At 39.4% G+C, this 22264-nt stretch overlaps 2 protein-coding genes across 2 annotated transcripts in view; both read right to left on the bottom strand.

Annotated features, from left to right (window-relative positions):
* The window catches only part of NEK9 (NIMA related kinase 9), a 39544-nt gene extending 28499 nt beyond the window's left edge, over positions 1–11045 (bottom strand). Inside the window, exons 1-7 of the mRNA XM_040226076.1 lie at positions 10683–11045; positions 8089–8266; positions 6158–6213; positions 5541–5611; positions 4223–4328; positions 2440–2571; positions 834–944 (exon numbers count right to left, since the gene is read on the bottom strand). Coding sequence (XP_040082010.1) covers positions 834–944; positions 2440–2571; positions 4223–4328; positions 5541–5611; positions 6158–6213; positions 8089–8266; positions 10683–10901 — 873 coding nt within the window. The 5' untranslated portion in view covers positions 10902–11045. The remainder of the gene's footprint in view (positions 1–833; positions 945–2439; positions 2572–4222; positions 4329–5540; positions 5612–6157; positions 6214–8088; positions 8267–10682) is intronic.
* Positions 11046–18695: 7650 nt separating this feature from the next.
* The window catches only part of TMED10 (transmembrane p24 trafficking protein 10), a 32934-nt gene continuing 29365 nt past the window's right edge, over positions 18696–22264 (bottom strand). The window contains exons 4-5 of the mRNA XM_040226068.1: positions 20318–20444; positions 18696–19875 (exon numbers count right to left, since the gene is read on the bottom strand). Of these exons, the coding sequence (XP_040082002.1) occupies positions 19754–19875; positions 20318–20444 (249 nt within the window). The 3' untranslated portion in view covers positions 18696–19753. The remainder of the gene's footprint in view (positions 19876–20317; positions 20445–22264) is intronic.

Raw genomic sequence — 22264 nt, 5'->3', positions numbered from 1 at the left:
ATGCTCATTATCATCAGCACTTACATGTGAGAATGAGAATGCACCTTCCTCACGGGTTTTAATTGTTAGGGTAGTGGTTCTCAAAATTCAATATACATAAAACATAAGAATCTCCTGGAGTACCTGTTACAAATAAAGATTTCTAGGCTTTATTCACAGAAATTCTGATCCAGAAGGTCTGGGGTAGGGCCCAGGAATCTTCATTTTCTTCTTGTAAGACTTGCCCGCCCCCTGGCGATTCTCATGCCTGTGGTTCCTGGACTACCTCTGAGTAATACTGACCTAGAGCTACACTGCAAAGCAACTGTGACATTTAGAACTATATACATTCTGTACATCAGGATTTCTAAATTACCTCTTATACAGCTTATAAAAATTAATCTTGATTATAAAAAATGGAGCACAATTTCACAAACTAATAAAGGAAGAATTTGTTGGCTGAAGCACACAGCTCACATGAATTGACAATGCTTATTCATCTGAATGGACTTCCTTGGTGGCTCAGATGGTAAAAAATCTGCCTGCAACGCAAGAGACCCGGGTTTGGTCCCTGGGTTGGGAAGATCCTCTGGAGAAGGGAATGGCTACCCGCTCCAGTATTCTGGCCTGGAGAAGTCCATGGACAGAGGAGCCTGGCGGGCTACAGTCCATGCGGTCGCAAAGAGGCAGACACGACTGACACTTTGATTTTCAATCACCTGAATACAGCCACAAATACATCCTACCCTGGGGACATGGACGTGGTTTTGTGCAAGTTCCTCTGTGCCATACTCCAGACACTAAGGCTGGAAGGGAAAACAGTGAACTGAAATCAATATGCAAATCACACTTACCTGGTCAAGGCATGCATGGACCATTTGGATCAGTTCCAAAGAGTACTGGCTAGAATCAACTTCCATGGCCCGGATGCCTTGCACAATCTTCACACACAAGTTGAGTGGATTCTATGAGAAAATAATTATCGTATTGTCTTTGGTTATATAAAGATGGCATTACAATCTACCAGTAGGGGCTTTGAGATGTCTGTGCTGATCATATAAAGAAATGGTAATAGCTGTAAATTAGGCCTGACTTCTTTTTACAACTATTAGTATACTTCACTAAGAAATGGCTGGAGATGTACTACTATTATCAGAGAGAATGACACCAATTGGCCAACACAGAGGTATAACTACGTGACCAACAGAATAATACTCAGAGTATACTATAATCTGACCCCTCAAATGACTCCCAGGAAAAAGGAAAGCAAAGTTTGCTACGCTTCTTGGCTCTAAGTATCTCCTTTGCCAACTAATTTGCCTCCTGATTTATATATCCTAATAATGGTCAGGTGATACTCTGCTGCAAAAGACAAGGCAATGAATAAGTTGATAGTGATAAGAAATTATTATAACAATGCCACCACCACCTTTAAACACCACACAAGGTTATCATCACCAATTCAGAGACGTAAAGTAACCTGCCCAAGACTACACAAACAGTAAAAAAAAAAAAAAAATGGAGCCATAATTCCAACCAAAGTCTGTTTGACTCCAAAACTCATTTTCCTTCCACTATATTATTTAAGAAAATAAACTTCAGGACTTAGAAAAATAAACAGGTCTCATAAAAGGCCAAAGAACTTTGCATTATCTTACATTTGCATTTTCATACACATTAGAAGAGCAGCTCTATAAGGGGAATATGTCTTTTCCCTCGTTACTGACAAAATAGAGAATCAAAGAGATGAGGTGATTTGCCTAAGTTCTCACATCTGCTTTGCAGAGGATATTGGATGTGAATCCACTTGTGCTACTCAAATTGCGGTCCATGAACGAGCACCAGAATCGTCTGGGAGTCTGTCAGAAGTGTAGAATATCAGGACTAGGTCTAGACACACTAAAATAGAGTCTGCACTTTAACAAGATGCCCAGATGATTTCCTATGTATATTAAAGCTTGAGAAGCACTACTTAATACCAGGCTTTACTTTAAGAAGAAAAGAGACTCAAAGGTATTTGTTGTTTATAAAACAGTAAGTTTCTAGTAAAACCAAGAGTCAGTGTGTAAGCTTTCACAAAAAAGACCAAAACACTTTATGAGTATTATATAATTTGCCTTAGCTTTTATGAAATGATGCAGCTGAAGTTTAAGAAGTGAAATGGCTTATCCAAACCGCTGCATCACACAGTTGATCCCACAGTCAGTTTTAAAATTATAGTCAGTGGATTCAAGGCATGCTCAAACTACTTGATTATGATTTTTTTCAATGGGGAATTCAAGTTGGAAATAAATCTTGTCTGTAGTACTTTACAATACACTACTAAGCCAGTGCCCCTATTATTTTGCCTACAGCTGATTTCTGTTCAAGAAGTCAGAAGCTCAGGGATAAATGAAGTTGATTCTCTCAGCCAAGTTGTACCATTTGCAAGGACAATGTAGGGATAGTACATCAACTTACTGTAGCATCAAATGTTCTCTTCAGCGTAAGTAATTCAAAAATGACACAGCCTACTGCCCAGATATCAGACTTGAAATTGTACTTTACTCCTTGGCAGAGCTCTGGAGACATATAATATGGCGTTCCCACAAGCTAAACAACAAAGAAAGCAATAAAAAATTAACTTCTTTTCTGAGGTAACTATATTAATATTTTAACAACTAAATTAAATTTCCCAGGAGTTAGTGATAACTATAGAACATTCATCGGCATATCCCAAAACATTCCCATCAAACAGCATATCCCATCATCATTCTGAGCTGATGCCACTCTGGGAAGAAATCTTATTCATATCAAATGTCCTGGGCCAGTTATAAAGGGACAATCTCTGTGATGAAGACCTGTGGTAACTTGGGAGGCAGAACAGCTCTGTGATTCCTGGATCACAGAAGATCCAGGCATTCAAGGGCCACTGAAGACTTCACAGACTTGGAAAAAGCATACTTGGTAAAAGTTCACCAATGGAAAAAAAAATACAAAAACTGGTAGCAGGAGATGGTACTTGAGTAAAGGGGTTTAAAAGTTCTAACTGAAACACACAGTAGTGAAACTCTGTGAACAACTCAATTTAACATTTGTAATACGAACATAGTGAGCTTCTTCCAAATTCAAAAAGATCTTCTGAGTTCAAGAATGTGTTGGAAGGAGATAAATGTCCTAAATGGAGGTCATGTCTCTCCCGAGATGAGAGACAATAAGTACCCAAGAAATTCCAGTAACACTGATAGCCATCTTTAATAAGGAAAGTAAAGCAATTTTTCAGACAGCTTACATGGCATTTATTTTATTGGATTATTCTTGATAAGAAAAATCCATGCAAGGGCATGACTACTCCCTCAGAAACTCAGTATAGCAACATCATACAAGCAGACTGAGTCCCTGAAGCAGACTCCCAACCCTGGCTATCAGTATCCTTGGATGTTTCTAGATTGCTTGCAGGGATATCTCAATATTATTAAAAAAAAAAAAAAAATCACGACAAAATTAATTTTAGTAACTTACATTTTCAAGTTCTGACAGAGCACTGTGAAACCAGAAGAGTAATAATTGGGTTTTATAAGTCCTAAAAGGATCAGATCACTATCGTCAGAGATCAATTTATGTCTACTCTTTACCAATGGTCTTTCATAGGATCAGGTGAGAAGGGAGTCCTGTGGTGCAGACTGTGTATCATATTAAGGATGAGATTGTTTTCTGGGCATCAGCCTTTATTTGTAAAACAGGGTTTCTGAACCAGAAAAATTCAAAGGAAACAGAAGAGACGTCTAACATTCGAAGCTCAAAACATTAAATGAGAGATAAAGTGAGATCTACTGAAGATCCTAAGCTGGAAAAAATGGTAAAGCATTTTATTGCTTTTGGAAAAGTCTTTAGTTAGGGTTGGAAAGGGCAATGATGTTTGAGCTGTTATGTGGACAATGGCTCTTAAAAAAACACCCAAGCAGGTAAATTAGTGGGTCTAGGAAAACAACTCCTTTTGTAAGTATGACTTATAAAAGACTTGCTTTATAAGTATGAAGAACTTGTAAAAATATCACGAAAAAGCATGCAAGATTTAGGGGGTATAGTTATATCTCAAGGTACAAGAAAGGAAAAGAAAAAAAAGTCAAGGGGGAATTCTCTGGTGGTCCAGTGGTTATTAGGACTTTACTTAAGGTCCCTCATGCTGTGTGGCACCACCAAATTAAAAAAAAATTAAAAAATTTAAAAAAGCCTAACTGAGTTAATGATAACACATACTTACTGTCTCAGCCATGGAATACTCAGAATTCAGTTTCTTTGCTAAGCCATAATCTCCAAGTTTTATCAGGTTTGCCTTGGTCAGAAAAATATTTAATGTCTTTATATCCCTGGGGAAAAAATGCAGTATATTAAATCCATACACTAAACTGCTTTATCTCATCTACCTTCTCGCCCAAAATTAGTACAAAATAAGAGTGTGTTACCACTGTTCAGGCTGTTATGGAATCCAAAAGAGTGTTCATTATTTTCTCATACATTTCAATACTGAGAAGGGAACTTGGGGGAGTAGAGGCAGAGAATTACTTCATCCTCCAGGGATTCACAGTACAGGCACATTCCCCCAAACACTGAAGTCATTAGGAAAAGCTGAAAGGTCAGATTAAAAAAAAGTGCCCTAGGTAATTCCTATAAGGTGCACTGCCTCTTCAATTACCACTGATGCCTTGAATTAAGTGATATCCAGGCAATTTTAACACTGAGTTTTGTCAAAGTTTCAAATCTGTTAAGGCAAGAGAAGCACATCCCAGCAGCAAAATGATTAGGCCATACAGATCACCTAAATAAAATCACCAGCTATCTTTCTGAAGATGAACTGACCATTTGTAGCACAAATAAACTGTGCCTGGTTCACACTGTACCTTCCTTTATTGAAAGATGTGAAAAAATCAGAATAATATTTTTGATAATTTTCAAAAATAAAACAATATACAACTGTAGCCACTCAACAACTATCAAGAACTATATGTTAAATGGACAAACCAATAAAAAAGAAAACTAGTGTATTAATATTAATCTCTAGCAGAAGTCCATGACTCATTTAAGGGTATAATGAAGTGGAAATGTTCTTATAAAGGTTCTCTCCTATAGCTAGAAGTGAATAGAAAGCTGTTTCCCCCTGGTCAAGATCTGGTAAAACTGCATAATTAATTATAAAACAATGAATAAGCTTTTTACTTAAATTAAAAACAAATGCCAATTTTATTGCTCAGAGAAAACATTTACTGTGAATTCCAACTAGTCTAATATGACTTTTATAGTGGCCCTCTAGGCTGTACTGATGAATTAATGAACTCACATCTAAAATAAAGAGATGACTGAGCAGTACTAAGCTATTGAGGAGACTCTTCCTAGATCACAAACAGTTTAACTTCAGGAAGTGAAGATAACGCCCCTCATTACTCACTCTTTCCTTCCTAAATCATTATCAACGGAAAAGCCTTGACTGTTTAATCAAGAAAATAATAGTGCTGATGGGAGGTACCCAAGGTGGGGGTTGGACTGATAGAAAAGAATCCATCCCATATTCTTCCACTTATTACCTATGAAGGATCCCAGCTTTATGGATACAGCTCACAGCTGAAACAATCTGAAATAGGTACCATACCACCATCTGCAGAGAAAAAATAAATTATACTTGGACTGGAAACAAACAAAAAAATACCATTTAAATAAACACACGCACGCACACACACGCAACAAAGAAAACTGCAACTAGAGGTTATGATTCAACATGACTTGACATTTCTTGCTTGTAGGTTGAGTAGGCAAAGAAAAGTGGTAGGGGTAAAAAAAAAAAATAGCAGATTATCATAAAATAGTTTGAATGTTGTTATAAAATATAGTATGGTGAAGCAGACTTGTGGAAAGAAATCCAGGAAGAATGCAAAGGTAGAGAAAACTGGGCATACCAGTATGCAGTAATAGAACCGGGAAAGAAAGCCCATAGAGAATCATGATGTGGAGGTAAACCGTTTAGGAAGCAGCTATAGACAGCTTCCTTGTTAGAGGTTTCCTTTCTCATGAATATCAATCAGAGCCTGGAAGGAGTATGAAGAAAAGGAAAAAAACACTCTTCATTGTTGGAAGAGTAAACACAGAACTAGAATGCAAGAATCACAATACAATTCTAGCTTCCTTTCACAGAAACATGAATTACCTCCTCCTCAAACAACTTGTCCTTCTGACGAAGGATTTTATCATACAGGTTCCCTCCTGCAATTAAATAAGAAACAGGTTTGAATTGCTTAACAGAGATCAAAGCTACTAGGATTTTAACAGGTGGCACAGCAAGTAAAATATTTTGCATGAGTGTGTGCATGCTCAATCATGTCTGACTCTGAGACCCCATGGACTGTATCCCGCCAGGCTCCTCTGTTCATGGGCTTCTCCAGGCAAGAATACTGGAGTAGGTTGGATTTCCTCCTCCAGGGGATCTTCCTGACCCAGGGATCAAACCCACATCTCCTGCATTGGCAGGTGGATTCTTTACCACCAAGCCACCTTGTTCTGCTTCCTTTTAAAAGATATCCTTTCTTCCTTCCATCTCTTCACATGGGTACAAAACTTTCCATCTGTCAAGGACTATATCTGAAATATTCTCCAAAGATTTCCCTCCCTAATAGAAGAGATTCAGTATGAAAATGGGAAGTACAACATTTTTAGAAAAGATAAAAACAAAGACCATTTCTCTAGTACCCTAATTTATGAAAGTACTTTGAAAGTCTTCAAAATCGATGACTTTATTTTATTATTATTATCTGCAATAATTTGGTAACAACTTCCACAGTCTATTAGAAGATCTGGGTTATACAGGTGAGGCGATGTTTTACAAAAATAGGTATATATCACAATCAACTTTTTTCTTTCCACTTCACACTGAAAAGGTTTCCCAAAATTTAGGATAGACTCTAGATTGCTTTCAATTATTACTCCCTTTACTAACTCATTCCTTCAGAGTAAGTCTGAGTTTCCTTCTCCTCTTTATTATCAGGTGACACAGCTGGCAAATGATGACGGTTCGTTTTATTTCCTATCTGCAGCTATAACTTACACTGTAGTCCCAGTTAAGTTTCACAACTTCTTCACAATTTAGTAACTCAAAAGTTTCAATAAGTGTACCATCCGTTCTAGTTCCTCCTAACCACAAAGGAAGTTAAGAGGCCTCTGCTACTTCAAAAATCTCTTAATATAATTTCATACATTTAGGGTTGAAAACAATCACGATACACAAGAATCTAGCAAATAAACGACAAATCTAGGAGCTCTCTCTTAGAGATTTAAATGAAGAATATGCTTGGACCATTTTAGCATTTAGCTCAAGAATGGGCTTTGGGCGTTCTCTTAGGTAATAATAAGTTAGTACAAAATCTATCAAAAATTTGCTACATATCAAGAACTACTGTAAAATAGTACACTTTCCCATAAATTAGAAATGTTAAAGTTGATGGGGCTTTATATATTCATTTAATACAATAACCCTAGGAGGTAAGTACTGCTTATTAGCAAACTTACTTAAGATGAGGAGGCTGAGGCACAGAGAAGTAGTCTGTGCAAGATTATAGAGATTAAAAAGTAGTGAAGCTTAGGATATGGGTTCAGGGTCTATTTTTTAACAAATAGGCTATATGGCTTTTTTTTTTTAAAACAAGCAAAGAGGTTCAAAGAAATCATCAGTCAGCTATGGTCTTTAGACCACTTTTCAGTAGGACAGCTTCAGCTAAAATCATAAATAAATATCACCTACAAGATTTCACTATCAAGTGACAAACCATGCTATGCTTCTAATGCCTATCATTTCATAAGGGAAAAAACCTTGAAAAATGAGTGTAAAATTCAACTGAACAAATAATTTGAAGATGGAATTATCATCACAAAGCAAAATTTGAGTATGCAGGGGGAAAATCCCTCCCCTCATTTTGTGGATCACTTCAAAACTTTTCAGGGCCTGAACTATTTCTCTTAAACTCTAAAAGTCCATTTAAAGTTCTTATTCTTTGTCAATATGGATCTTATTTTTCTCTCCCCCTCAAGGTAAGTATAAGCAAAGGACCGTCTTGCTGGAGGAAGTCCCACTGAACTCTACCTTACCATTACAATATTCCAGCTCAATCAGCAGGGTGGTATTATCCATGAAGTGATTGTAGTAGGCAATAATGTTGTCATGCTGCAGCAGCGCCAGAATAACAATCTCATTCAAGGCATCACGACGTTCCTTCTCAGAGAGTCGGGTCAAATCAACTTCCTTCCACACGACCAATGAGTCATCCTATAACACAGCAACAGAGGTATCATGCTTTCCTCGAGCCTGGCAGAGAATGAACCCACACCCGGATCTCTGAGCCTAGAAAGAAAACTTCCTAGATGGGCAGAAACTGACTCCTTTTTCTCCTTTAAATAAAACATGAAAAGACTAAAAATTCTGCATACAATTGAGCATCAAAATTTAATGCAGGTCTAGGGAAAGCATTAAAATGTTATGTTGTTTCTACACTTAATTTACATAATGTCAATTCCAGGTAAAAAATATGGCATGGAGGTAGATCTCAGGGTTTCTATTGAGGGACATTATGAAAGACTGCTAGTCATGATGAGGATTGTAGTATGGTTAGACTATTGGAAAAAGAAGAGAACTGGGGAGTGGTTATCTATGGCTGATATTTCTTGTAAAATAGACATGTTAGAATTGCCTCTAACTTTATACAGATTTCTCTAGTGGCTTTCATTTATTCTTTATAGATAATAAGTCACATCTAACGGCTCTGACTCGATGGACATGAGTTTGAGCGAACTCCAGGAATTGGTGGACAGGGAGGCCTGGCGTGCTGTGATTCATGGGGTCACAAATAGTCGGACACGACTAAGCGACTGAACTGAACTGAAGGGCTCTGAGTTCACTTTCCTTACTCTGTCACGTCCTGTGACTCTGTTTCTCCTGCAATTTTATGTTATCACATGTTTTCTTCTATTCATGAAGACTTACCTGCAGCTCCTAATATTCACTCCATTTTATAACACCTCTAATTTACTGATGTTGTTCCCCAGCTCAGAAGCATCCCCACCTAAATAACCCTCCCTGTCCTTTAGGATGGCTGTGCTGGGCCTTTGAAACTTCAGCAAAATATCAATGAACCTTCTACTGTGCACTCCCTTAATTTCCTTCCACTGAAATAAATGTCCATTCTTTTACACTTATATACAGATACAACTTAAATGCTATTTGTTACTAACGAAACTAACATGTCTTCCCACTGAAATATATGCTTCTTGAGGGAAAAATTTGCTTCTAATTAAACCGTGGTTGCTTCTAATTAAACCGTGGTAAACTCACAAAAGTAACAAACATTTGATGTTATGGACAATGCTATGCAATTTTGGCGAAAGCGTAATCAAACTTAACTTAAAACAACCTTGGTAATCAAGTTCAACGCAATAATCATGGAAAGGCATGGACAAGCAGATGTGACCCTCCATTCCAGCCCAGGATTTGCTTCTAATTTAAGTGAGCGAGTCACTTAAATATACTACCTTAGTTTCTTCAACTTCAAAGCACATCTCCTCATTCTCATGAGAACACAAACAGTAACTCATAATACATTAACCTTGCAACCACCTCTCTCCTCATCCATCTTTTAGACTTAAAAAGTACTTGGAACACACACCAGACCTGCAGACAGATCACTGATAGAATCTCATCTTCAGCAACCCCACACTGATTAACTATTCTGAAAGTAGAGTTTTAAGACTTTAGTGATGAAAGTTTATAATCAATTTTGGAAGTAGACTCCCCACTCTAGGGTTTTAATCAGTGAAAGTGAAGTCGCTCAGTCGTGTCCGACTCTTTGCGACCCTGTGGACTGTAGTCCACCAAGCTCCTCCGCCCATGGGATTCTCCAGGCAAGAATACTGGAGTGGGTTGCCATTTCCTTCTCCAGGGGATCTTACTGACCCAGGGATCAAGCCCAGATCTCCCGCATTGCAGGCAGACGCTTTAACCTCTGAGCCACCATCAAAGAATCTCTTCTAAGGATTTGTATGTGTGCAATAATGGATAGGCGGGAAGGTACCTTTACATTAAGTTCTCAAAGAAGTCCTTTATCCCTCCTGAAGTTAAGAACGAATGGTTTAAAATATACCAAAAAAAAAAAAGTATTTCCCAGGCATAAACGCTGCTGGATCATCACTGATGAAGAAGCCCACACGCTACAATCTTACCAATGACCTTCAAGAAAAATCCCCGAGTGTTCATATCTGAGCTTAAAGATTTGGCAAAGCCAGTGGAGCTGCCGCGGATGTGGGAATTTTCAAGCTGTCCCCACCTCTCCACCTCGGCCTTGGAGAGATGTACGGCATGAAAGGAAGGAAGTTTTGACAATACTCCCCATTCATATACTACTTTAACTCAAAGTCTCCAAAGTATCCTCCTTCGATGATCAAAATAATCTTAAATAATATTACTTTTAAGGTACGTTGCTATTTCTAACTCCAACTTACAGACGGGAAAACTAAGGCTCAGAGAAGGTTCAATGCCTTGCTCAGTCCCCATGGTAAACAAAAACGACCGGTTAGAAAAACCAGTGCTGTTACGAACTCCTAGTACAGGAGCGGTGAGGACCCCAAGACAGACACCCCTGCGGAACCCGATCCCTGAGCGAGGACGAGGCGGGGGAGAGCGGGGCCGCTACCTCGGTGCGGCGGTACAGCGTGGCCTCCCCGAAGGCGCCGCGGCCCAACACACGGATGGGGATGTAGTGCAGCTCCTCCTGCTCCGCCGCGCCGCCGCCGGCTCGCGGCACCGGACCGGCGCTGGGCCCCGGGCCCGAGTCCCCGCCACCCCCGGACTCGCTCCCAAAGTCCGAATTGAGGGAGTCGCAGTGTCGCTCGTACTCGCCCAGCACCGACATGGCGGCAGCGGCAGGGACGGGACCGGCCTGAGTGTCGCCGGTGGCGCTGGCGGCGCTGCGCCTCTCCCGCTTCAGACGCCGGCCCAGGGCCCCGGCAGCCCCGCCACCCCGCGAGGCTCCATGGCGACTCCTTCCCCCTTGGCCCGGAAGCAGTTCTGGGTGCTTCCGGCCCAGGGGGTTTCCTCCTTTGCCGGTTGCTCCTTTAAGCCCCGGGGCAAGATTTCTTTCCCTCCATGCGGGCTGGGAAAACGAGGCCTCGGGCAGGGGTTGGAGGCGCCCGGTGGAGACCGAATGGGAGCAGATGGCTCCCGCAGGGGCAAGGGCATCCTCCTCGGGTCTATAGACCCCTCCCCTGATTCCTAGCCCGGTGCCCAGACAGTTTTGAGGTCCAGAGGTCGTGCAGTCTCATCTTGGCTCCAGGCCTATCTCAAGGGCAGTCACTGGGGGAAGCAGCCCTTCCTGGCGTAGCACAGCGCTCTTTGTTTTAGAGAATTGTTACAGCAAAGATATCTTTGCGTGCGTGTTAAGTGGCAGTGGTGTCCGATTCTTTGTGACCCCATGGACTGTAGCCTGCCTGGCTCCTCTGTCCATGGATTCTCCAGGCAAGAATACTGGAGTAGGTAGCTTCCCAAACCCAGGGACTGAACTATGTTTCTTAGGTCTCCCGTTTACCTCACCTCCCTTCCCTCTCCCAGCGGAAAATTCTTGCCTCCTGTCATCTGTTAGTGGGCCCAGTTATTTCTTCCAGAACTACCCTGGGTCCCTGTCTTCCACACATCTTAGAGGATATTTGAAGTCAACTCGCCTGACACTCATTCCTCCCTTTCCAGATTTCACATTCTTCTTCCAAGTGTATTTCCAAAACTTTGACCACCTGATGATCTCATGCAACATTCTTCATGCTGTAAGTGCCAGATACTGTAATTGGAGGTGAGGAATCTGAAGAGCCCTCAAGCCACTAAGAGAATTTCAATACAGTGGAAAAGGAAAAGAGTGTTCCATCAGTCATGTGCCTTGAGCAACTTTACATCGCTAACTTTTTAGTCGTAAAGTTATGGGAATTATTGACCTACAGAGATAACAGCTAACATTCATTATATTTACTATGTTCCTGGCACTATGCTAAAGGTTTTCTTTCCATGTGTCATTCCATTTAATCCTCATAGTATTCCTATTCTGCAAAAGGAGCTGAGATAGGGGGTTAAGTAACCTACTGTATGTTACGTAACTATTGCAGGGAGCTGGGAGTCAAAGCCCACAACAAGGCCTGGGATCTCTTTCAGAGGGCAGGATATTTGGGGGCTAAGAGAAGATCATGTGGATGGAGATCATGGTATTTGTGGGACAGAAGCAGAAGACAAGGCCTCAAATATTTATTTATATAGAATTTGATATTTCCTGTGGGCAATGGAAAATACTGGACATTTTTAAGCAGAGGAGCACATGATCTCTGTGTCTGTATGTCCTGATTTGCTGAGGGGGGGGGGTCCCAATTAATACTTTTCCCCACAGCATAATTAATGAGTTTTCTTTGTTCATGTGCCCAGCACAGATAATAAATGGTAAGGTCCCCTTGCATAAGACCAAAGCTATACTTTACAAAGAACTGATGACAACATGGAAGATAAAGAGAGGAGGCCTAGAGACAGGCACTCAGGTGCTATCAAGTGTGAATGGAGAGGGGGGGCAGATTTAAGAAATCCATCTGAGAAACAGTTAGAACTTTGTGATCAGTTGGGATATGGTTGGTGAAGCAAATCTGAGTCCAGGAGACTTGCATCTAGGTTTTTAAGTAGGTGGATAGTGACAGCAAACATAGGAGGAAGAGAATGGGTAGAATGGGGTGAGGGGTATGGGAGCTAATGAGCTCATGTTCCTCTGACCTCTCTAGAGTTCATCAGTGTTCCTTTTAAAGTATGATATCCTACACTCTGTGTAACATTCCACATTGGGTCTGAATAGGAGGGACTTTAGTCTGTCTTGATCTGGATCCATTTTTTCTATTAGTGTACCAGACTCAATGATGGTCTGCTTATACTGTGCTTGTATTTAAGCAAACCTCTTTTTCACATCCAATCTGATCCAAAGTAACACAGTTCTCCCTCCAGATCATATCACTCCTTATTTTCTTCACAATGTTTGTCTTTAAAATTGATGTCTTATTTATTGTTTACTTTGACTACCTCCATTCATTAGAACATAAGCTCCTTGAGAGCCTGGATTTTGCCCTCTTGTTCACAACTATGTATCATCAGTGCCTAGAAAAGTGCTTGATATAACAAGCCTAAAATTTATTTGTTGAAAGAATATCAGGTCATTGTTATTGCATATGTACATCTCTTAAACCAAAATGCCTGACTGATAACACCCTGTTAAGATTTTTTATTGGTTTCATTCCAGGGTTCTAGACTGTACAGATAGTTTTAAATTTTCAATTCATTCATCCAGCAAACACTAAGTACCAACTTGTGCCAGGTGCTGGGTTACAACAGAGGACAAAATAAACGTGGTTCCTCGTCTCCTGAAGCTTACAGTCCATATAAACAGACAAATAACCAGGCAATTACAACGGTGTCTAAGTGCTATTATAAGGAAAGCACAATCTTCTAGAAAGGTGTTTAGGAGGGGCATCTTTCCAAGACAAACTAGCTGGGTTAGTGAAAGCTTCCTTTACATCCACAATGTTAAGTCAGTGGTGGCTAAAGCAAGCATGGAGATCATGCTGGACAGAAGCCATCCCATCTACTTCCTCCTATGAATTAGAAAGCACTTTGAGGACAGGTATTGCTTCTTTTTTATCTGGGTCTACTCCAGAGTTTAGTTCAGCACATTAAACAGATGATCAATAAATTTTTGAGTTGCATGGAAAAAACAGTTGCTTATAACTTAAGTGCTAACTTGCATTTGGAGAAGCTGAATAGGTTTCAGCCAAAGCTTAAAAATTCACTTTTGTGTGGAAACTAAAAGTTTGCAATGTATAAACAGTATTCTATAACTTGGTTAGCCTGATATTGTGAATTATTCTGGTTATAATACATAGATAAAAGCGTAACAAATGTCCCTTTCCATCTTAGACAATACAAAACAGAAACTCAAGCTCAGCACTTCATTACATCAGATATAAATGAAACTAAGTATCTGACTTTTGAATACTCATAAGCCCAGAAATACTCAACATTTTAAAGGTATAACTGATTTTAAAATGCTTTTGGTAAAAACTGGTATTTCCATTTTATATCTTAACAAGTAAATAGTTAAATTGCCAAAGTACTTAGCAAAGTCTATAGCTTTGTTGTTCAATATGGTCGCCACTAGCAACCACTTGAATTATGGCTAGTTTGAATGAAGACATGCTGTAAAATGCACACCAGATTTCAAAGACTATAAGGAGAAAAGAATGTTAGGCATCTCAGTCATTTTTACATTTCTATGAATTTTATGTTGAATTTTATGTTGAAATTCTATTTTGGATCCGCTAGACAGTATTACTTCCCTGGTGGCTCAGACAGTAAAGCGTCTGTCTACAATGCGGGAGACCTGGGTTCGATCCCTGGGTCGGGAAGATTCCCTGGAGAAGGAAATGGCAACCCACTCCAGTACTCTTGCCTAGAAAATCCATGGACGGAGGAGCCTGGTGTCCACGGGGTCACAAAGAGTTAGACACGACTGAGCAACTTCACTTCACTTCACTTCAGACAGTATTACACACTATTTATAATAGCCAGGACATGAAAACAACCTAAATACTTATTAACAGATGAATGGATAAAGAAAATGTGGCACACAGATACCACAATGGGATATTACAATATACAATGGAAATTCAGCCATCAAAAGAACAAAATAACATCATGTGCAGTGACTTGGATGGACCTATATTGTCATACTAAGTGAAGTAAGTCAAAGACAAATATGCTATCGCTTATACGTGGGATCTAAAAAAAGTGGTACAAGCAAACCTATTTACAAAACAAATAGTCACAGATGCAGAAAACAAACTTATAGTTATCAAGGGGGAAAGCAGGGGAGGGATAAATTGGGAGATTGGGATTGACATATACACACTACTATGTATAAAATAGATAACTAAGAAGAACCTATCATATAGTACAGGGAACTCAGTACACCGTAGTGACCTATTTGGGAAAAGAATCTTAAAAAGGGTGGATTTATGTAAGTGTATAACTGATTCACCTTGCTGTACAGCAAAAAACACAACACTGCAAATCAACTATACTTCAATAAAAATTATAAAATAAAAAATCTCATGTTCCTTTATACTTTTTAAACGTGGTACTTGAAGGACTTGAGTAAGAACATAAGAAGGGTTGGAAGAACTCCTACAAATTAAGGGGTCTTGCCCCACTCCAGTACTCTTGCCTGGAAAATCCCATGGATGGAGGAGCCTGGTAGCCTGCGGTCCATGGGGTCGCTAAGAGTCGGACACGGCTGAATGACTTCACTTTCAGTTTCCACTTTCATGCATTGGAGAAGGAGATGGCAACCCACTCCAGTGTTCTTGCTTGGAGAATCCCAGGGGCGGGGGAGCCTGGTGGGCTGCCGTCTGTGGGGTCACACAGAGTCAGACACGACTGAAGTGACTTAGCAGCAGCAGCAGCAGAAAAATTTATATTATTCATGGGGCTTATGCTATTGGAGATTGTAGCAGACTGAATAGATAATAATTGGCAGAACATGCACAACCACTTAACAAATATGATACTGCTGAGACAATTACATTTACATTTACATTTATTTAAATTCTCACAAACATTTTGCTGCCTTCACTATTTATGTTCTCTAAAGTATCAGGGAGAAATGAGACATTTTCTAAAGTATTTCAAATGTTGAGAACCACTACTTTATAAACTAGAGATTCACTGACTTATTAACTTTTTTCGAGGATTAGAGAAAGAGGCTAAATTGGAGGCTAGCTAGTCAATGTGTAAAGCACTTCACAGTGACTCTTATAAAGAAGCTTTATGGAAAATACTCAACTGCAAGTAAAAGGAAAGATGACCTTGCCTTTACCTGCTGGAGTAGCGTTTTACATAGATGTGTTGGTCCAAAAAAATAAGTCCTAGAGGTTCTAAATTAGGAGGGGTATTTTGAGAATGGAAGGAAAGGGAGAAGACTCTGTAGGAATAACTTCAACAGCAGTTTCTAAAACAGAGAAGCTACAGAGAATTCCTGGCTTACAGAACCCTATTTAGTCTTTCTGAATTAAGAATATTATTTTAATATACATGTTATATAGTTATACATTTACAAATTAAGTATAATGAACTTTTGCTAGATCACAAACTTTATCCATCTGAAGTACATTACAAATATTTTTTTCTCTAATTTGTCACATATAATTTGCCATGCTTTTAATACTGAGGAATATGGAGGAATTATTGCCAATCCAGACAAAGAGATACTCATGAGTAACAGAAAAATACACCTAAAATGGTTTCTGCTAGCCTTTATTTGAGAAAATTTACACAAAAATCCCAATCCAGCACTTACAAGTGCATCTGTATAAATCCCACATGCCTCTTTCCATTAAACAAACAGAAAAACAGCTTATGACGGGCTTATGACAATGATATAACAAAGCATACGTAAAACTATCACTCTGATCAGTAATTTAGACTGTGTTGAACCACAGATCCCCAAATGGAGGAAAACAGAGAACATCCTTGTTTTTAAAGTTGATTTGTTCTTGCACTAGTCTTTTATCAAAAGCAAATAATTTTACTTTTCAGATAAAATCAAAGTATAATATCAATGAACTTTAAACCCAAAGCACAAATGTCTAACTTGGCAGTCTTGACATGAGGAAAGGAAAGGACGTGAAAGAATTTCAGTTTCACAGTCATGTTTGGGAACAAAACATTAGCAAAATAAAATATTTTCCTCTCCTATCTTCTTCTTCGACACTCTGTCAGGAGACTACAACCAACGGAGCAGCTTTCATTGCTTCTAAAAAGGGGAAAGGCACCAGTTGGAAACGAGGATCTTGTTTGGCTAATGGTATGAAACAGAATTTCACCTTTAAATGTCTGAAGATGGAGCTTAACTCACAGGTTGGGTTATTCTCGCCCCTGTTTGGATGTATCCTGTTGTTTAGTATAAGTAATACCACAGACTGCCTCAACATCTGTTGCTCTTATGGGGTGTCCCTGATGGCTCAGATGGTAAAGAATCTGTCTGCAATGCAGGAGACCTGGGTTCGATCCCTGGGTTGGGAAGAACCCCTGGAGAAGGGAATGGCTACCCACTCCAGTATTCTGGCTTGGAGAATTCCATACTGTATAGTCCATGGGGTGGCAAACAGTCGGACTTTCACTGAAACTAAACACTGTTGCCCTTACGCTGAGATCTGGCTGTCAGGCTCTCAGAAGCAGTACCTATTTTTCAACAGCAGATGGCAGTGTTACACAAACTGATGAAAGAACCACTTCCATGCCACATGGGAGGAATTCGTTGAGTGTATGCTCAGTTGCTGAGTCTTTGCGACTCCATGGACTGTCGCCCACCAGGCTCAGACTTTATCCATGGGATTTCCTAGGCAAGAACACTGGAGTGGGTTGCCATTTCCTTCTCCAAGGGATCTTCCTGACCCAGGGATGGAACCCATGTCTCCTGCATTAGTTAAGTGTATTCCTTACCACTGAGCCATCTGGGAAGTCCAAGAATTCATACAGGGAGTCAAGAGAGGATGAAAAGCCTTTTGTGTTTACAGTAGCTGGAACATTAACAGAACAGGCTGAGATTTTAGCAACATAATTTGCCCCCCTTCTCCCTTGGTACTTTATCCAGGTCATCACAACAGTGTTCTGTTAATTCTAATATGCTGCTTCTTAACTGCAAGCTGCATAGCCCTAAGTCCTGTAATTCTTGTCATTGCAATGGGACAAGCCCTGTAAGAGTCAGTAGACTTAAAAAAAAAAAAAAAAAGAGAGAGAGATTACAGAAAGGACAAACTCCCACCCACTTTACTGGGAGAAGTGGGGAAAATGTCAAGTGATATTATGTCACTAACTGTCAATGAACATAGTCATTTGTGCCCACACTTTCTCTTATTCATATTAGTATTGGCCTTTAGGCAGGCACATGTCCCAAAACGACTCTTGGCTTTCCTTTTACAACAAATATTTTCAAGTATTTACTCGGTTCATGATCCTTCTAGGTGTGTTTACTTCATGTATCTTAATCTCTTCATGAACACATAAGAACAGAAATTAAGTCAGTGACTTACCATGTAAGAATACTCGGCAAATTTTATGTTTTTTCTTCTGTAGAAGTTATGTTAAAATTTAAGCAACCACAAAACTGACAAAGGACTTGTATCTAGGATATATAAGGAATTCTCAAACTCAATAGCATAAATCAACTATACTTCAATTAAAAAAAAACCCTCAGTAGTGAAAAGAACACACAATCTAATCATAAAACAGGCAAAAGAATAGATATTTCACTGAAGAAGACATACAGATAGCAAATAAACACATGAAAAGATGTTCAACACCATTTGCTAATAGGAAGATACAAATTAAAACCACATGCCTCTCAGAATGACTAAAGAAACTTTTTAAAAAATAATAGAAAATACTGCTGAAGATGTTGAGAAACTGGATTGGTCAGACATTGCTAGTGGGAACCTAAAATGACACACAGTAACTCTGGATAAAGAGCAGGACGGTTTCTTACAAAACTAAATGTGTGTTTACCATACAACCCAGCAACTGCTCTTTTGGGCACTTATCCCAGAGAAATGAAATTTGTGTTCACATAAAAACCTGTACATGAATGTTCACAGCAGTTTTATTAGTAATGGCCCAAAACTGAAAACAACACTGATGTCTTTCAATAGATGACTGGTGAAACCACGGTACACCCACACCACGAAAAGACTCCTAAGCAATAGACACAAACTACTGACATATGCAACAACTTGGATAAATTTCAAGGGTATTATGCTGAGTGAAAAAAGTCAATCTCAAAAGGTTTTATATATATACCATTTATATAGCATACTTGAAATGACAAAATTAGAGAGATCAACAGCTTAGTGGCTGCCAGAGGCTGGGGCTTGGGGTTACAGATGACTGCGGCTATAAAAGGGAACCACAAGGGATCCACATGATGAAATGGTTCTGCATCTCGTGGTGGTCACACAAATCCATACATGTGATAAAACTGCATGGAACTAAACACACATAAATACACAAAAAGAGAAAAGTTCAAGCAGCTGAGCACAAATGTTTTAATTCTGTAAAGTGAAATTTTCTTTAAGAGCTATCTACAGTTCAGAGCTCATTTCTATGAGGTGGCACAGCCATCACCCTTTTAAGAGACATAAAATTATGAAAAGGTATCACCAGAAGCTAACTAAACATTTCAGCTAAGGATCAAGAGAAAGTTAAGGGTGTTGTCACACAGAAATCCAAAGAGAACAATCAGAAAGAAGTTCAACATGGTCATACAAATGTTGGTAAAACAAGTAGAATGGAAGCCCAAGCTGGTGAGCAAGTGGGAGAAGGAAAGAAAATATGGTTCAAACAGATCATACGAGGAAACCCAGTGCTTTGGCATTATCTAGGTAACCCCTGTTTTTTGTCATAGGTGACTCTAATAATAGTCTTGTTGTAAAACCAGTCCAAATCCTACCAGGTTAAAAAGAAGTCCCTCTTTGACTTCTTGGGTGAAGGTGGTAACCCACGTCCTCCCACATCAAAGAGATCAGTTCTGGCAAGAAAGCTCCAAGGTGCCTTGATGGTGCTGTTGGTAGGATGCCTTTTGCCAGGCATGTCCCAGCGATGTTCTGCTGGCCAAGATTCAAGGTGGGAGGAGAATGGGCTATATTACTCAATCAACTTCTTGGCTTTGAAGAAGCGGCGCAGGTAGAAGACCTGCCAGGTGGCCAGACCAATCAGGCAGAACATGGAAAAGATGCTGAAGTACAGGACCCGAGTGTTCGTGGACTCTAAAAAAAAATAAAAAAGAAAGCGGTGTAAATATAGGGAAGTGAGGCTCAACAGGCTAAATGGCCAGGGGAAAAGGCAATTAATTAGCTTCACTCTGCCCCTAAACCTTACAGTAGGACTTTAGATAGTTTTTTCTTTAATTTTCATTATCCCATATATAAATGTTAAAATTACAAAGATTAGTGCTATTAATTTGATACACTAAGCTGACTGATATGATCAATTGCTTATTACAGAAAAAAATGCTATTCCCTTGAAAATCAAAGAGGGCTCATTTACCTGTAACAGCAATAGCACTGAAGTGAGCAATTGCCCTTTCATAAAATGCCCTTTGGTAAAACTGAGAAAAGGGTACACCAGAATTTAAAGTATGGGGACCTATCTCCTTTATGGTGCTGAGAAGTAAGAGTCACTGAGAAATAAGAGTTGCCCTCCCCTCACCATTGGTATCGCGCATCTCTTCTTCTCGCTTCTTCATGTAGGCAAAATCATTAACAATAGACTCTGAAAGGTCTTCTAGGCGTCGCAGCTCCACCTCCAAAGGTTTGAGCTTCTCAACTTTTGCAATCTGGAAAAGAAAGGAATTATGAACCCATTCCCTAAAAAAACTGCTCTGGTCAAGAACACTATGTAACAGAGGAGTCTTTAAAAGTTTTACCGATCTTAAAATCTGTCATCATTCTAACACATTTTAAAATTTGGGGTTCTTCCCATCCCTACTGTCTAGATGTTTCCATCTCAGACTTTTTATATACTTTAATTTTGATTAAAACCTCCTTAGAAATACTAATAATATAGTAGGCTATATTTCCCAAGATTTCTGACTTTATAAAGCATTTTACTTGCCATTTCACTTTTGTCTAAGAAATAAGCAATATTATTAGACATAAGTGTGAGCATCATAGTATTAGTCAAATGTGATTTTAAGAAGAGAACATACCAAATTCCCAATAGGGCACAGGAATGAGAGAGTACAGATAACTATAGCACTAAGATAATAACTCAAACTGCAATGCCAGTTATCAAAATAAATCCCCAAGGATATCCCTGTGTGCTAAGGAATATACAATGTGAGAAATAAACTTGCTTCTTTTTTCAACCCAGACCACTGTGAAACGTCTAAAAGCATTTAGTAACTGAAGGCACATATGACCAGAGCAAGGATTTATTTCATTATCCTATTTATTTTTTCTCATCAATCTTAGATTATGATTTGCTTTAAAAATGGGGATACAGTATCAGAGCTTTCCAGATCTTAAAACTCACGCATCAGTTGCTCTTAATTTTCTACCACAGAGAATTCTTCAAAAAATATTTCTGCACCTGCTTCTTTATTCCCTATACATTCTCTACATAACTCCCTACTTTTTCTTCTCTTTTGTCCAATGAAACTTTCTTGTACTTTCTCTGTTAAATGTTGACAGCACTTAACATGGAGTGAATGGGAACAGTTTGAGGGTGTTCTTATGTTCTGTTTACTGAAGAACAAGAAAAAGTTATTAAAAAAAAAAAAGAAAACTAGAAACTGTTAAGATAGGGATATAAAAATTAACTTTATATTTAAGGTACCTAAAAATATGGTGATGGGTTCGTAATGATCCACCTAAGTTTTCTTTCACTGTATGTACATTTTCTCATAATTATAAAGGGTTGGGTCGAGTTAATGGCACGACTGACAGCTGCAGAACAGAATAAAGCTAACTGGGTATGAGATTTACACAACAGTCAATACAATGAGCTAACACTCCTAGCTGAACACACAAATGTCAGGTTTTACCATTAACCTACAATACATATCTATTAATTGATCTCACATAGAGATGGAGAGCAAAGAAACCCCCCGCCCCCAGGAAAAGGATACAAGACACATAATTAAATAAGTTGAACCCTAGCCTGTTAAAACATTTTCCCTCCTGGTATATGCTTTCCCCTCCAAAGCTTCTTGAATGTGATAGTATAAAGGCAACAGCATGATATGTCTTTATAGAGGTAAATGATTTAAGGCTCCCGAGATAGAAACTTGGGCTTCCCTGGTAGCTCAGCTTCCCACGGTTGCTCCCTGCTGCGGAGAGACCTGGGTTTGATCCCTGGGTTGGGAAGATCCCCTGGGGGAAGGCATGGCAGTCCACTCCAGTATTCTTGCCTGGAGAATCACCATAAACAGAGAAGCCTGGAAAGGGCTCCCGTCCATGGGGTTGCAAAGAGTCGGACACAACTGGACAACTAAGCACAAGCAGACAGAAACGTACAAAAGGAACGGGAAGTGAAACTGGCTGCACCTTTCTCTGCCAGCTGAAACTAATATTCTTAAAAATCATTCTGAAGACTACTTCTAACTCCCCATCCTGTTTTGGGGTTAAGAAACAATAGCCCACAGGCCTAAGATCC

Source organism: Oryx dammah, unplaced genomic scaffold (assembly GCF_014754425.2).
Source record: "Oryx dammah isolate SB20612 unplaced genomic scaffold, SCBI_Odam_1.1 HiC_scaffold_26, whole genome shotgun sequence".
Lineage (NCBI taxonomy): Eukaryota > Metazoa > Chordata > Mammalia > Artiodactyla > Bovidae > Oryx > Oryx dammah.
This window is presented reverse-complemented; position numbering and strand designations above follow the sequence as displayed.